The 15,337-nt window shown below is 42.9% G+C and overlaps 1 protein-coding gene across 1 annotated transcript in view; it reads left to right on the plus strand.

Annotated features, from left to right (window-relative positions):
- The window catches only part of UMAD1 (UBAP1-MVB12-associated (UMA) domain containing 1), a 58,524-nt gene that overhangs the window by 29,570 nt on the left and 13,617 nt on the right, over positions 1-15,337 (plus strand). The window contains exon 3 of the mRNA XM_015410952.1: positions 2,853-2,929. Coding sequence (XP_015266438.1) covers positions 2,853-2,929 — 77 coding nt within the window. The remainder of the gene's footprint in view (positions 1-2,852; positions 2,930-15,337) is intronic.

Here is a 15,337-nt window from a genome sequence, read left to right on the forward strand (position 1 = left end):
AGTATTTCTTTTGTTTATTTATTTTTCAAACATATTCCGCCCTCCCCCTGAATGGGCTCAGGGTGGATCACAAAAGCAGTTGGGTCATTTGGCCACACAACACAATAATAAATAATCAGTTAAAACATTAAAACAATCATTTTTGTTAAACCTTCCACAGTTCTTTTGGAAAGTGAGGAGGGAAGTATCTTTGGCCTTTCCACCTGCGGAAGCCATTTTTGTTTGGTTCTGCCTCCTGTGGAAGCCATTTTGTGGTGGTGCTTACCATACCCTCTCAAAATTCCAAAGTTGCCCACAGGCTCAAAAAAGTTGGGAACTCTTGCATTATAGTGTCTGAATTATGGACAAAATTAATCTCATTTAAATAAACATGTCCTTGAAAATACATTGTATATGTTTACAATATGGACAAAGGAATTATATCTAGAGAGAGGAATCTTTATATCTAGAGAGCCAGTGTGGTGTGGTGGTTAGGGTTGGTGACTTGAGGATGGCAGTAGAGCACATCTGCCTTGAGTTTCTCCATCCTCCACTGCTGCTGAACATGGTTATGGATCAGGGCTTGGATCAAAAAGCTGACCCGAATCCTCTGGCCAGTAATGGCAGTGGGGGAGTGTTGGACCAGAAACTGTGTCCTGTCACCTTATGCTCAAAGCAGCCCTGAGGAGGGGTTGGAGGAGAAAGCACATCTGGTGTGCTTTCTCTTCCAAGCTCAGTACCAACTAGCCTTTGGCTGGTGAGGGAGGGAGACTTTTTTTCGAAACTACTCTTTTTCAAGAACAGCTGTGCCAGAACTATGGCTTGCCCAAGGTCATCCAGCAGGTGCAAGTGGAGAAGTGGGGAATCAAACCGAGTCCTCCCAGGTACAGCCCTACAGGTGTTTCCCTGTCAGGAATGAGCCATGGAGCTGAGCTGTTACACCTCAGTGAATGGGCAAGCAGGGCATGAAGAGGCATACATGCTTGTCAGTTTTCACAAGGGTCCTTTATTGGATACATGCATCCATACTGTGGAGTTGGCAGCACTTTCCAAAACTTAGTAATAAAATTAAGGATGCATAGCACTGTGAAATTAGTAACACTGAAAATATAAGTAAGCATAGGTTTTACAGCTAAGACATTTTAAGAAACTCAGCATTTTAAACTGGGTACAAGGAGAAGAACAAGCTGTGATAGAATATCCCTGATTCAAATCCTAGGGAGCCCACTGGGGAAGGCGGGGTATAAATATGAAAAATAGATAAAAATAAAATAAATAAATCCCTCTGCCCAGAACTTACCGTGTGGCCTTAACAAGTCATTCTCTCTCAGCCTCAACTCCAAAACTGTAATATGTAGATGATAATATTTACCTACCTTACAGGGCTTTTGTAAGGATTTCAGTCAGATAATAGATGTGAAGCACTGTGAACACCAAAAATTTGATAGTTAATGCTTTCTGTTGTCGTTTGCTATAGCTTGACTTTTGTTAAGCAAAATGTAAAACCCTTTGTTTCACATGAGGACAAACATCCCTCAAAAGATCATCTTTGTAACTTACATTGTTTGCCATATCTATACAAACAAACTTTTATGTTCTAAGTTCATAATTTTTTTCTAACTGAGCATTATGTGCTCGGTTTTGCACAGTTCTTCCTGTATGCACAAATACTGGTCTGTAATCTTAATGTAGGCCTTCCTATAAAACTATGTGAGCCAAATAGCCATTTAAGTTACTGGTGACATTTCCTGATGTCATATGTACATACTTGACTCAGAGACATACAAAATAGCCAAGGAGAGAAGCCTCTCCTTTGCCATCTCTACCTTCCTTTCCTGGCCGGAGCTGCTGAATTAGGTTATAACAATTAGGTAATTGTTGGCTCACTGTTAAAGATGAAAATTATAATTAGGTTATAGCAAAATGATAGCTGTTTTTTTAAAAAAACAAACAAACTTGCCTTAACTCGTTAGCGGTAGTACTTTGAATCTGTGGGCTACATGCAAATTACTTTTAATTTTTTTGCTAAGCCTGTCATAACAATGCAACTGTAGGACTGGATGAGACTTCTGGAAATCACCTAGGTCCAAACTGGGTTCAAGCTACAGGATACACTTGTACATGAATTAAGTCAGGGTTCCCTTAACCTGACTCACTTTCCCCATAGTCAGATAGCAGATTTCAGGATCTTGTTCCATTTACAATAGCTTTCAGTTTCAGACCGGACCAAGTCAAGATACTGGTAATTGACCCTTAAGGCCTGTGCATTTGACATTCTTTTACTGGCCCTCCTTCCTGTTTATGTTTTTAATTGACTTAGTGTATATATGTTTTTAAAGTTGGTTCTAATTTTTTTAACTGTTTGATGCCTTGAGGGCCCAAATTAGGTGGAAAACAGGATAAAAATGTTTTAGTAAAATAACATTTTCTAAACTGTTCTCCCAACCTAAAATGGCCCCATGGTGGCATTTAGCAGAAGTCCCTTCTCTTTCCCACACCACAGTACCAATCCCCTAATTTGGTCCTATGATCCTTGGGAAATAAATTCCCTGAAGCTACTGTCTGGCTACAGGGACTGCTAGTTGGGTCAGAGGAGTCCTGACCTGACTCATGTCCAAATGTATCATGTAGTTTAGACCCTAGTTAAATTACTATTAGCTGGTTTCTTGAAACAGAAGAAAACCCTATGGTGTTGCCATAAGTTGGCTGCAACTTGATGGCACTTTCCACCACCACCATTGCCTGCTGCTTACAACCTTTCATTTCTTGATGGAAAAAGCAATTGAGGAAAAAGATGTACATCTCTTACCTGGTAGGCAGTATTCTAATCATAAAGGGGAATGTTAACACAGATTTTATATTGTGTCTTCTAGACAATGCAACCAATGAAGAAAAAAACGAATTTAAAGATAAAATGTCTTGCGGCACTGGGCTTGGCCAGACTTTACAGGTCAGTTAAATCTGAATTATTTCACAGTTATTGCAATGTGTATATAAAGGCCTCAAAAGCATGATTCTTTCTCCAGTGTCATAAGCCATCCAGGGGAAATATAGGGTTTTACAGTAAACAGTAAGATGCAGCTGGCATAGCTTATGCCTAATGCCACACTTATGCAGCTCAGCAATAGCTCTAACCATACTGTGGGAATGATGCATCAAAAAGCTGGCTTAGCTTTATGATGAGACGGTGGAGCTCCACTTGTTCTTGCAGTCTAGTCCACCATGTGTGACTCTATAGTTTTCTGTTAACAGCATGGGGGTTTTGTGAAATGCACTCTGAACTGTTGCTTTTCCCAGCCATTTTCATCTTTAACAGTGAGCCAAAAATAATTTCAGATAAGGATCAACTGGAATCGCAGCAGCTTCAGACCAGAATACAAAAACCTCTTGATATCTACAGTACATTAAGTAATTCTAAGCACTGAAAATAAATCTGTAATGGAATAAATGAAAGAACATCTATATGCAAACCACTGTTCTTCTTCCAGATTCAGGGAAGGCTTGTTTTAAACACTTTAAAAGACCATTATCTTTAGTCTGCTTTTAACTGAGAAATACTAATCAGTATGGTTAGTATTTAAGTGGTATTGTGATTGGTGAGATTTCTGATGTCAGAGTAGTTCTAGATACCAAAAACTCTGTGGTTAAAAAATTAAAAGCTATGTTAAATATTGAAGAAATGCTGCAGTAATATGGAGAAATATATCGTACATCACATTTAAGTAATTACAAAGTGTTCCACATGAATTGCTCTATAAAGTTCAAAAAGCAATCGCAGCATCTCCAGTTGAAACAATCAGGTATCAGGTGAAGTGAAAGACCCAGTTGTTGCAAGGCCTGGAAGCTCTGCAGCAGGGAAGGGTGGAAGTGGTGTTGCGCAATTCCACAACGTTCTTTCCAGCCGAAAAGCCAGAATTGATGTCACCCCAACACAGTGATGTCACTTCTGATTTGTCAGCTGGCAATGATGTAATGGCCATTTCCCCTCCTGCTTTTCATTCAAGCACTAGCATGGGAAAAGGGGGGGATTGCCCAGGGAAATTGGGGGGGGAGCAAAATGGACGGGTTTAATGGCTGCCAACCATTTAAACCTAACAGCTGACGGGTGGAACTGACCTGCTGTTAGGTTTAAATGGCTGACAGCTATTTCAGCCTAATAGTGGGGCAGGTGTGCCTGTCAACTGTTAAGCTGACATGGCTGTGAGCCATTTCACCAGTCCGTTCCCCACCAACACCAACACCCCCGCTTGGAAGCAGGAGGGAAGAAAAGGAGCAGGTTTAATGGTTGGCAGCCATTTCAGTCTAACGTGTGCCCATCAGCTGTTAGGCTGAAATGGCTCACAGCCATTTAAAACTTAACAGCTGACGGGTGGACCTGCACTGCTCAGCTGTTAGATTTAAATGGCCCAAACAGCTGAATTGGACAAAAGTCCAGTAAATGTTTGGGGAAGGTGTCTTCTCTGAACATAGGTTTGGGGGCTCTGAACTGGGCCAAGTTTGTGCCAAATTTTGCTTTGTGAACCGGTTCATGCCGATCCTTGCTTGAATATATTTGAACAGCAAGACCACAGAACCAACTTCACAGCTTAATGTGATAATTTTTTTCTGCAGCTATTGCCCAAATCCTGCTGCAGCTGCTGTTTGACAATGATAGCTCTCTCTTGGTGTGTGCTGTCACTGTAATGTTTTGTTTGATGTGCTTATGCAAAACAAAGGAAAATTAAGATGACAGCCAGCAGTAGTGATAGAGGAATAATTGGTCACTGAAATGCCTGCTTCTGCAGGCCAGTTTCTATATAATAGTTGGCCAATCCTATTGATACTTTTGTAATGGTTCCCACAGAAGCATACGTATGCAAATGATTATATTGGGACTGTCATTCATGTAGCTTTTTCCGAGAGGATTCCCTGACCAAATATATGAGGTTGTGTCAGCTCTTGCTCATGAGATCATACCAGGGAAATAAACACATGAATAGTGCTATCCTATGCAGAGGTACTCCAGCTGAAGTCCACTGATTTCCATAGACCTATGCTGGAGTGATTCTGCATAGGATAATTCTGTAAATTTATTACCGAAGACTGTGCGTGCTCTTCTATTTTATTTTATTTTATTTATTTATTCGCATTTATACCCCGCCCTCCCCAATGGGCTCAGGGCGGCTAACAAGGGCAAGGTAAACCATGCCATAATTAAAACATAATATACATAGTAACTTAAAACATATAATACATTAAAACATCCAATACTTAAAAACAATGGTGCTCAAACTTCTGATATCATAGGTCCAAAGATGGCATCGATACAGTTCCAGGTGGTACTTCCAATGCTGTTTGCGCCCACAGGAGAACGGCTTAGATCTTCTTTGCAATATCCAGGTGCTTCCTCAGGGCTTCGTCAGCCATGACGGTGATGGTATAGTAGGGGCGGCGACTCCTACTCAAAGGCCTGGCGGAAGAGCTCCGTCTTGCAGGCCCTGCGGAACTGCATAAGGTCCCGCAGGGTCTGGATCTCCCTCGGGAGCTCATTCCACCAGGTAGTAGCCACCACCGAAAAAGCCCTGGCCCTGGTTGCAGCTAGTTTGGTGTCCTTGGGGCCCGGGATGACCAACAAATTTTGGGGCCCCGACCGTAGTGCTCTTGGGGGAACGTATGGAAAAAGGTGGTCCTCAGGTAGGCTGGACCCTGGCCATATAGGGCTTTATAGGTAAGAACCAGTACTTTGAAGCGGATCCGGTATGCTATCGGCAGCCAGTGCAGCGCTTTCAGCACAGGCTGAATGTGGTCCCTTCTAGAGAGACCCATCAACAGCCTGGCTGCAGCATTCTGCACCAGCTGCAGCTTTCGTATTTGCGACAAAGGCAGCCCCATGTAGAGAGTGTTGCAGTAGTCTAACCTCGAGGTGACCGTCGCATGGATCACTGTGGCCAGGTCATCACGGTTAAGGTAGGGAAACAACTGTTGTGCCCGCCGAAGATGGTAAAAGGCGGACTTGACAGTGGCTGCCACCTGGGCCTCCATTGTTAGTGAGGAGTCCAGGAGCACCCCCAAACTCTGAACCCCAGACGATGGCACCAAAGGCGCCCCGTCAAAGGTTGGGAGAGGGAGCCCCAACCCCGCACCGGCCCGACTCAGGCCCAGGACCTCCGTCTTCGCCGGGTTTAGTTTCAATCGGCTCAGCCAGAGCCAACCAGCCACAGCTTCTAATGCCCGATGAAGGTCATCAGGACTCGAGTCCAACCAGCCACCCAGCATCAGATAGAGCTGGGTGTCATCAGCATATTGATGACACCCAAGCCCATAGCTCCAGGCAATCTGGGCAAGGGGGCGCATATAGATGTTAAATAGCATCGAGGACAACACTGCTCCCTGTGGTACCCCACAATCAAGGGGATACCTATGGGAACGCCAGTCCCCGGCAGCCACCCTTTGTCCCCAACCTTGCAGGAAAGAGGCAAACCATTGAAGGGCAAGCCCCTGAATCCCCATGTCAGCTATTCCACATTCTTACTTCATATGCACAGAAAATGGTTTGGGGGCATAGAACTCAGCAGCTGAGGAATCTCAGCGGTATGATGGTACTGTTTTTTAGAAGTTTATGGACCTTAAAGTTGTGAAGCAGACTTGCCAAACTTTTACATCATGGAATTCAGTCTTTGTTAGTATGGACTTTTTGATGCAGCACAGAGAATATTCGTTTTCACATACATATATTACAGTTTCCATACACCATGTATGTGCATATGTACACATACACGTGACCATGAAAGTCAGTCTGTAGCAATTAAAGATATGGTAATAGAAAGATGTCGGATGCATTTTATTTTGAAACAGTCAAGCATAAGAAATAAGGCTCCAGCATGGCATGAAGAACAAAAGTGACATACAAGATAGTAGATCACTTTTTCTAGAATGTAGCACTGACTGCTGCTAAATCTTTTTAATCCAGAGCCATTGAAATAAAGAACAAACTGTAAAATAGATAAATGTTTGTGTTGTCAGCTATGCATTGAAAGGAGGCAAAAATGTATATGTGGTTATGGACAAGGAGACATGATTACTATTAAGTAATATTTCATGTATTTGTATGTCAAGAAGTTCTTTGAAAACTGTTACACAAGAATATTCACACAGTACTTCCAGCTTTGTCCTCTAACAAATTTATAAATGTTTGCTTAATGGGCATAAATCTGCCCCACATAATGTGACTACATTAAATATTTGAGTGACCATCCTTTCAAAATATACTTATTTGTGTCACCTTTATACACATAATGCTCAAGAATAGCTTTCTGATTCCATCTCCATTCACTTGCCTGTAGACAGGACTAAAATTTATCATTCCTGTCATAGTAATTTTCCTAGGTTTAGAGGTCTAACTATTTGAATGTTTTGGATCACTAAAAATCTCAATTACAGAATAACTTTTGCACAACTCTATTCTGAACATAGAATTTGGATTTCTGCCCAAAAAGTACAAACAGCCCTGCCTTTAACAAGGGTAGTAAACTGCAGTGCCAGAGGATCAATATGTGGTTATAATTTATTTTTATGTAATTCTGTCAGAAAAGTAGGAGCATTATGCATTTCTGTCTTTTTGGCAACAAAGTGTATAGTAGTTAATATTTGTGAAGACACATAAAGAATTAGCTGACAGATGGCATGTTTATGAATGAGGATTTATAAAGCTTATCGAATGTCTGGGTTTGGAAGACCCTTGGGATAGACTGATTATAAGCAACAGTGCAGGTAATTGTAGATATAACTCTTATCGTTCATATTTTTCTACTGTCACCTTGTAAAGGTAGCTCACTGTTGCTTATATGACATTGTATTGTATATTGATGGCCAGATGTGTGTTCCTTAGCAGATGCTGGTAAACGTATTGGTACTATTAATGCTTCTTGTCACTTTTTTTAACAGCATCCCAAAACAATTTCTATAGAGCTAGTATCTAATTTACATATGTTGTCCTACAACATATGTAATGTTTTCATTCTTGTAATTCTGCATTGTATCCCTCCTGATTTGAATGAGAATTTCTGAAGTTCTAATAATTAAGGACTACAGTTCACATAAAGTATTTCATTAGCTGCATGTTTTCCTTTTGGTTGTTGTTGGAACATTAATAAATTCTAGCTGTTGAAATAATTGCTCAGTTGTCACTTATTAATATAATTATATCCAATTATCAATGAAGACCTAGTGTGTGGATCAGAAAATCAACATAATAGGGCCAGAGACTGACAGGGTGGATTTTTCTATCAACATCAGGAGTCCCCCTAGTTTGCAGAAAAATCTGAATCTAAAAATTCTTTGTGTGTTAACCTCCCACCCCCCATAATAGAAGAAATGTTTATACCTTTAAGAAGTGAATGCTCCCTAAGGTCGCAGGAAGACTACATTCTGAGATTGTGGTGGCCATTATGGGGGTTCTTAGGTAATCAGTGGAATTGCTGTGCCATTATGGGGGTTCTTAAGCAATCAACAGTGTTCAGTCTGAAGACTGAAAAAGGTACAAGATGGAATGGAGGGAAGGGAGTAGAGAAAGGGGAAAGTAGACGCTAGATTGGGGAGGGTAGGAGAGAAATAAAGGGGAGAGTCTGTTGGAGGAGGGAAGAAAGGATACAGGGAATTCCTCATGGGATTCTTTGTGGGGCCTCTGCTTTTGGGGGGGTGGGCTGTTGGTTTTACTAATAATCTGTAAAGCATATTGTATTTATCACTGTTAAGTCCCTACCATCATTGTGTTCACTCTTGACTGATACTTGTTTTGCTCCTGTCCTCAGGACATGTTATTTCTCTGAGTTAATTCAGGCCTGGGTTTACTCATTTATTTATCAATTCTTATCGACCATAAATAAAAATATGGTTGCAGAACCCAAAGGAGGCCACTGCCTAGCCCTACTTTCTTGGCTCAACAGACAAGGCCTACAGATGAGCTTGCCCAATTACAGTACTTGGCAATGAACTGTTACCTTTGACAGTGTCTTTTTAAAGATCTTTTTCCTGTTCCATTTTACTGTTAAAAGTGGCAGCAAATCTTACTACATTCCCCTTCAGCAGCGAACACTGTCATTGGGATACTTTAGGAATGCTTTATAGTGTTCTCTTTGATTGGTTATGTTGCATCTGATTACAGTATATAAAAAAACTAATGCAAGTGAGTTGGAAACCAATTATCTTCATATTGTTTGATACAGAACAGTGTCGAGAATATTACATTTGTCTTGATTTAGGTGATTTCCAGAAATCTTGTAAAAGTATTTGAGTTAGAAGACTGCTTTCACTTATGAAATGATTCTAGAAATTAATATTTTCTCTGTCTTATGAATTAGACTTCATTTTCCACCCAAGACAGATATTTATCATTCAGCTGACTTTTATTCCAGTTGTTAGTAGGTAAACATATAGTTTCCACTCTCTTTATGAATGTAGTCTTCAGAATGTAGATCGAATATAAATTAGTATAATAAAGCACCCCCCCAGTGCTTTACTGACAACTTTGAAGATCATGTCCATTTGTTCCTTGCGTGAGACCTTGAGTAATTCAATTCATTCTAACTCTGGTTCATCAGACCTGTCATCCAGTAGTTTATTAACAAAACAAACAAAAACCCAGAAAAATTATTTAAATGGTTGATTTATTGCCTTGCTTTTTCATCTCCCAAATTAAGTTTTGTAGTCATTTTTGGGTTTATTCTTTGAAAGAAACCAGTGATTGTTCCTTGCTGTCCGATCCTCCACGCATTCAGATGAACACACGTGTATAAAGCAGTAGTGTTTATTAAAGCAATGAAGAAGCTGGAACAACAGGAGTGTTTAGAATGACCCAATAGTGGAGGGCACAAGATAATAAACAGATTCATACAAAGACATAACCAATCAATATGGTTCCCACTTTTACGGGTCTGTTAAACCTCACGCCGAAAAGCCTGGGAGCCCAACGGCCAGAAACAGATAAACAATTATTTCATTCCCATGCGCTAGCTCATTATAGATAACAGCAAAAGACACCACTCCGCACCTGTTAACCTTGGAAGATATTATATTACAAAGCATACTACTAGCCTTCATAGAATGGAATGTCGGCATCAAGCAATAGCAGGGGTAACAAAGGCTGGCATCAAGGGAGTATACAAATGTTACACAGAACTCTTTGGCAGCTAGCTGACACTTGCAAATCATCTAATGGTATGTTTGATTGATTTCCCTATACCTAGCTCAGCCATGGACTGTAGAGTTTTTGGGAGACACTAGAGGGTTTTGTTAAATTTGGGACGTACACATCTGAGGAACAGTCTCATATATTCAGCTTAAAGCAAGGTATGAAAGGCATGAAGTAGATTGCTTGTGAAGATAACATTGGGTAATATCAAATATCCATAGTGATAGGTGCATTCTGTGGTGATAAAGAAATCTAAGTTTTGTGATACAGAACCAGAATTCTATGCCAAGAAGATCTGCAGTGATTTCTACCATTCAAGCAAATTTGAATACTTTGCATAATTGCTCCTGCTCATCACTAGAAGGAGCAAGATGTTAATTCAGATTACTAAAGCACTTCTCCTTGCCCACTGAAAATTGTCCTTAAGTCCCTCTTTGACTTCAGGAATTGCCCACACATTTTGAAGTCTTAGAGACTGAAAAGCTAAGATTCTCAAGATATTGCATGTTATGCCCATGCTATGTTTTGGGGCTTTTTGTGCTACGCCAAAGTATTACAGAATATATACAGCATTAGCTCTGTGCTGCCTGCACTCAGAGCTGTTGAAAAGGCATATCATTGGTTGGTGGACAGGCTAGAAGAGGAGTGAAGTAGGCTGGGCTTGGATTGAGGTCCATGTGCTGAACCCTTTCATCCTTCATGAATAGCTGGCTCATGGGATTGGGAGGAGTTGCAAGGAATTTTAGCAACAACCAGAATAAAACCAGGCTAAAGAACCAGAGGGTCCAAAAAAAATGCTGCCATTTAGTCAATACAATTAAAAATGATAATATTCTTGATGTTTTTTCTTCTGATCCCTACCCCCCAATAATGATTAAGCTTAAGCAGAGGAATTATTGAGCACATGATCTTCCCCAATCATTTTTTCTTTCTATCATCACAATGTCTTCCCATTTTTCTACAGCCTTTTCAAATATTTCATAACCAGATGATGACTTCAGCCTTTATTTGATTTTTCCAGTTCCCTAAATAGATCTGAACAGTGATGGTACTCAGTTTGGGAAGGAAATTAGCTGTGCTTTGCTACAGTTTGCAGGCTCATGTTCACAAATTGCTGCCGAAAAGGATCCTGTGCTTTCAGTTGTGGTGTGAATTATGGCCAGCTCCAGAGTACCGATATTTGCAAGGCTATTGAGAGAGACATGTAACCAATTAATGAGGCATAAGTATTGAAAAAAAATGTTCAGTATTTAAGTTCCAAATATGGTATCCCCATTAAGGACAGTAAATAATTCTCCCTTAGATAGTTTAATATTTTCATCAGTTGGCATATTTCTGCCTTTTAGAGCTAAGCTCGAATTTGCCTCTATATTCTGGTAGCACCCTCTTCCCGTGCTTGGTACATCAGATAACTTTTAAATGAAGAAAAGGAAATATCCACACAAACCTGTTGAGAGAGATTAGATGAACAATTGTGTTGTGAACATTATCATGTTATTGAGAATTTCTAGATTCTTCTGGTGAATTTCATGGTCTCCATATAAATAATTTCATGTTCGTAAGAGCTTCCTTTTGCACCCCTGCCAAGACCTTTGAGCTATGTAAAATTTGAAAACGAACAGCCCAAAGCAGCCGTGCTTCATAGTAGCTTGTTCTATCTGTAGCTGCTTAATGGGTTCTCCCTGATTTTTAAGAATCCCATTATGTTTAAAATCCTGTTTGAGGGCCATTATTTGGGTTGGAGGCTTGCTGGTAGGGACCCTTTCCCCTGATGAAAGGAGCCTTCCACCAATTCAAGAATCATTTCCATCAACAGAAGATCCTCTTGCATTGAGAGAAGATTTCTTCATTCCAACGAAAGAGCATTTGCTAGTGGAATGAACCCACAGCATCCAGTCGAGTAGTTCCAACTTCATGTCTGATCTCTCCTATAAATTCTGTTTTGGAATGGCAACATTCCATGCACTGTCTCAGCCTGGCCCATCAGCCACCATTCGAGTACTGGCATGCCATTGGCCGGGTGCTGGGTCTGCTCCTCTTCCCTGCCCACTCCCCCTTCAGCCACTATGCCCTGTCAGAATTACTGGCAAATGGCTTTCTCTCTTGATGAAGACGCTTTTCCTGCTTGCCTCCGGTGTGGGACTAACTGTCCCCCCAGTGGCTGTTGGTAGGTGTCATGAAATGGAAGTTACCTGTGTTTGTAAGATGGCTGTGGTTCTTTGTTTAAAATGTTTCTCCATAAGGTTTAATTGAGCTGTAGTTCCAGAGAGGGGCCTGCAGGGGTATCACTCACTGGGTTGAATGGGGCTTCCTCATCTGCTGGCCTACAGTTCCCAGCTGCACCAAGGCCACAAAGTGTGGGAAAACAGGGACTGTCCCAAGGCAGTCTTTGTCCCAGGGAGGCAGCAGAAATACAGCCACTCCACAGTCGGCTGGACTGGGGAATGAATGGAAGATCTTCGACGTGGTCTCTGTGCTTCACACCCATGGGATCTAGTGCGCACGCGCTGGATCGATCGGTGCTGTAGCAAGCTCTTTTAATGGATTTTCGCGCCCAGTCCCTTGAGCATGCGCAGGAACCCCACCGCGCATGCCCAGAGGGGTGGGCGCAGGCATCCCACCAGTTCTTTTCTTACCGCCGCGTTGAGTAGACCTCTTTTTCGTCGGTCAGATCGGTTCACTTGTGGCTCTTCACCTCAGCTCTTTGGAATTATTTCCTTACTCTAGTTTTCTTTTTTAGTTGTTTGTTCTTCAAAAAAGCTTTAAAAATTTATTTTCTCTTGAAGGGGGAGTCTATCGATTACCTCAGGCCTTCGGGCTACCCCCTCCCCCCAACGTTCCCTCTTCTTTGCTTCTTTTATGGAGAAGAAGTGGGGGGTTTTCAACAGGTGCAAGGGTTGCGGCATCAAACCTGCTCCTCCCGACCGTCATACCCTCTGCATTTTTTGCCTCGGAGAGTCTCACCAGCCAGAGTCTTGTCATCACTGTGCTCGTTTGTCCAATCAAACGCGAAAAAACCATGCTGCGCGCCTTAAAGTAACGCCACTTGAATCGGCCCTTACTCCTGCCTCAGCAATGGAGGAGAGACCGTCTACATCGACAGATCCGGCATCGAGGCCTGCCTCCGATGTCAACAGCCCGACACCGAAGCTCCCGACATCGAAGGCACAATTGTCCACTTCCACGCCAGTCAAAAAGAAGGCTAAGGCAAGTAAAGATCACAAGTCCGCGAGGAAGGGCACCTCCAAGTCGCTTAAAGCGGCGAAGAAGGGGAAGGAAGCGGTGTCTGCACTGGGTGATGCCCCTAAAGTGCCTCCCGCTCCAACGGCAGTATCGATATCAGAGGCCTAACTCCATCCGCCAATACCGACCATCCAACTATTGGATTCCCCCATCCAACAAGTGGAGCGTCCTTACTCCGACATCGAAACGGTAGAGCTCCTAAGTCATCAAATTGATGCAGAGCCTTCTCCGTCTCCTTTCCCGTCGTCGACATCGACGGTATCGGAAGCTCCCAACATCGATCCACGTCGGCACCGATATACTACATGTGACACGCAGCGTCACCCTCCACGTCTGCACAGTCAATTTGTCGATATCGACAACTGAGACTACAGGGACGGTTCTCACAGACAGGCTACTGCTTTGTCTCCCAGACATCCACGGTCCAGAAGTCGATCCCCCAGTCTTCCTGCCCCCTCCACCAATACCCTGGAATCAGCGACAGTTGAGATACCTGTACGGGGCTTATCCACCATCCATGCCGTGGATGACTCCGGCGGGCTATTCTGATTGGGATCGCTATTCGTCCCACTCTGTTCATAGATCGAGGTCACCCCACAAATTGAGACCTTCGGCATCTCTGTCACGTCCTCCTCCAGACGATCATCATACTCTGGAACCAGGTCATCCTCTCAACCCTCCAGTCACTCCAAACCCTGTCGTCCCCACTAAACCCATAACTTGTCAACAGGACACATCGGTCCAAATACCACAACAAGACTCCTCTGACTTTATAGACGAGTACTCAGATACGGAGGCATCTGAGGCTCATACCTCTCCTGACCAAAAATCCCCAGACCAGGATGTCGCTGAGGACTTACCCGTATCCCCATCTGACAACCTTACGTCATACACAGATTTGGTCAAAAAAATGGCCCTCTCTTTAGGCCTCTCTGTTGTCCAGCAACATCCGCAGGCAACAGATGCGGTTTATGATATAGTTCAGCTCGATACCTCTTCCACCTTAGCATTGTCTTCAGTCCTCCTGCAAGCGGCGAAGACACCATTGCTAAAATCTTCGTCTGCCTCTGTGTCCACGAGACGATTGAACCACATGTACAGGGTTCAAGAGGCAGATGCCGAATTCGTCTTCTCGCACCCTCAGCCTAACTTGATGGTGATAACATCTTCCTCCAAATCCACGGGAGCATTAGGAGTCAGGGCCACTAATTACCTGGCCTGTATGAACCGATATCCATATACTCTCTGGGAACGGTTCTCAGAACTTTGCAGCCACCTCCCAGACGACAAACTTCAGGCAGCCAGAGTCATACAAAAAGAAGGCATGGTGTTGGCAAAACAACAGTTCAACTCTACTAAGCATGTCCTTGAGGCGTCTTCCAGAACGATGGCCTCTGCAATAGCTCTCAGAAGACATTCCTGGCTCCGCAACACTAATCTGCCAATAGATACCAGATCTTATGTGGAAGACCTTTCCTTCGATGGCCTGGGGCTTTTCAATGCCACTACGGATTCTACTCTACAGGAGTTAGGTAAAAGCATAAAGGCGTCTCGAGCTCTAGGAGTCTCATCCTCTGCAAGACAACCATACCGTCCACGCACCTGGTCGAGGTCCTGGCAGAGGCGTACCCCAACTCATCAGTCTCCAGACACACGATGGAGACCAAGAACGTCTTCGGGAGGCCAAAAGCCCGCCTTCCAGAAACCAAAATTCGGTACTGGACAACAAGCTTCCCACACCAAACAGTCCAAACCCTCCAAACAGGGTTTTTGACTTCCCTGTCACCGAGTCAGCTCAAACCCGTCTGTCACCCTTTCTTCAAAATTGGAATCACATCACCTCGGACGAGTGGGTACTGTCCATGTTGTCCCGAGGCTACAAAATTCAGTTTCACCAGAACCCCAATACCCCCGTCATCGTCTCCATGCCCCCTTCCCCACCTCTCC

Source organism: Gekko japonicus, unplaced genomic scaffold (genome assembly GCF_001447785.1).
Source record: "Gekko japonicus isolate JY-2015 unplaced genomic scaffold, Gekko_japonicus_V1.1 scaffold231, whole genome shotgun sequence".
Lineage (NCBI taxonomy): Eukaryota > Metazoa > Chordata > Lepidosauria > Squamata > Gekkonidae > Gekko > Gekko japonicus.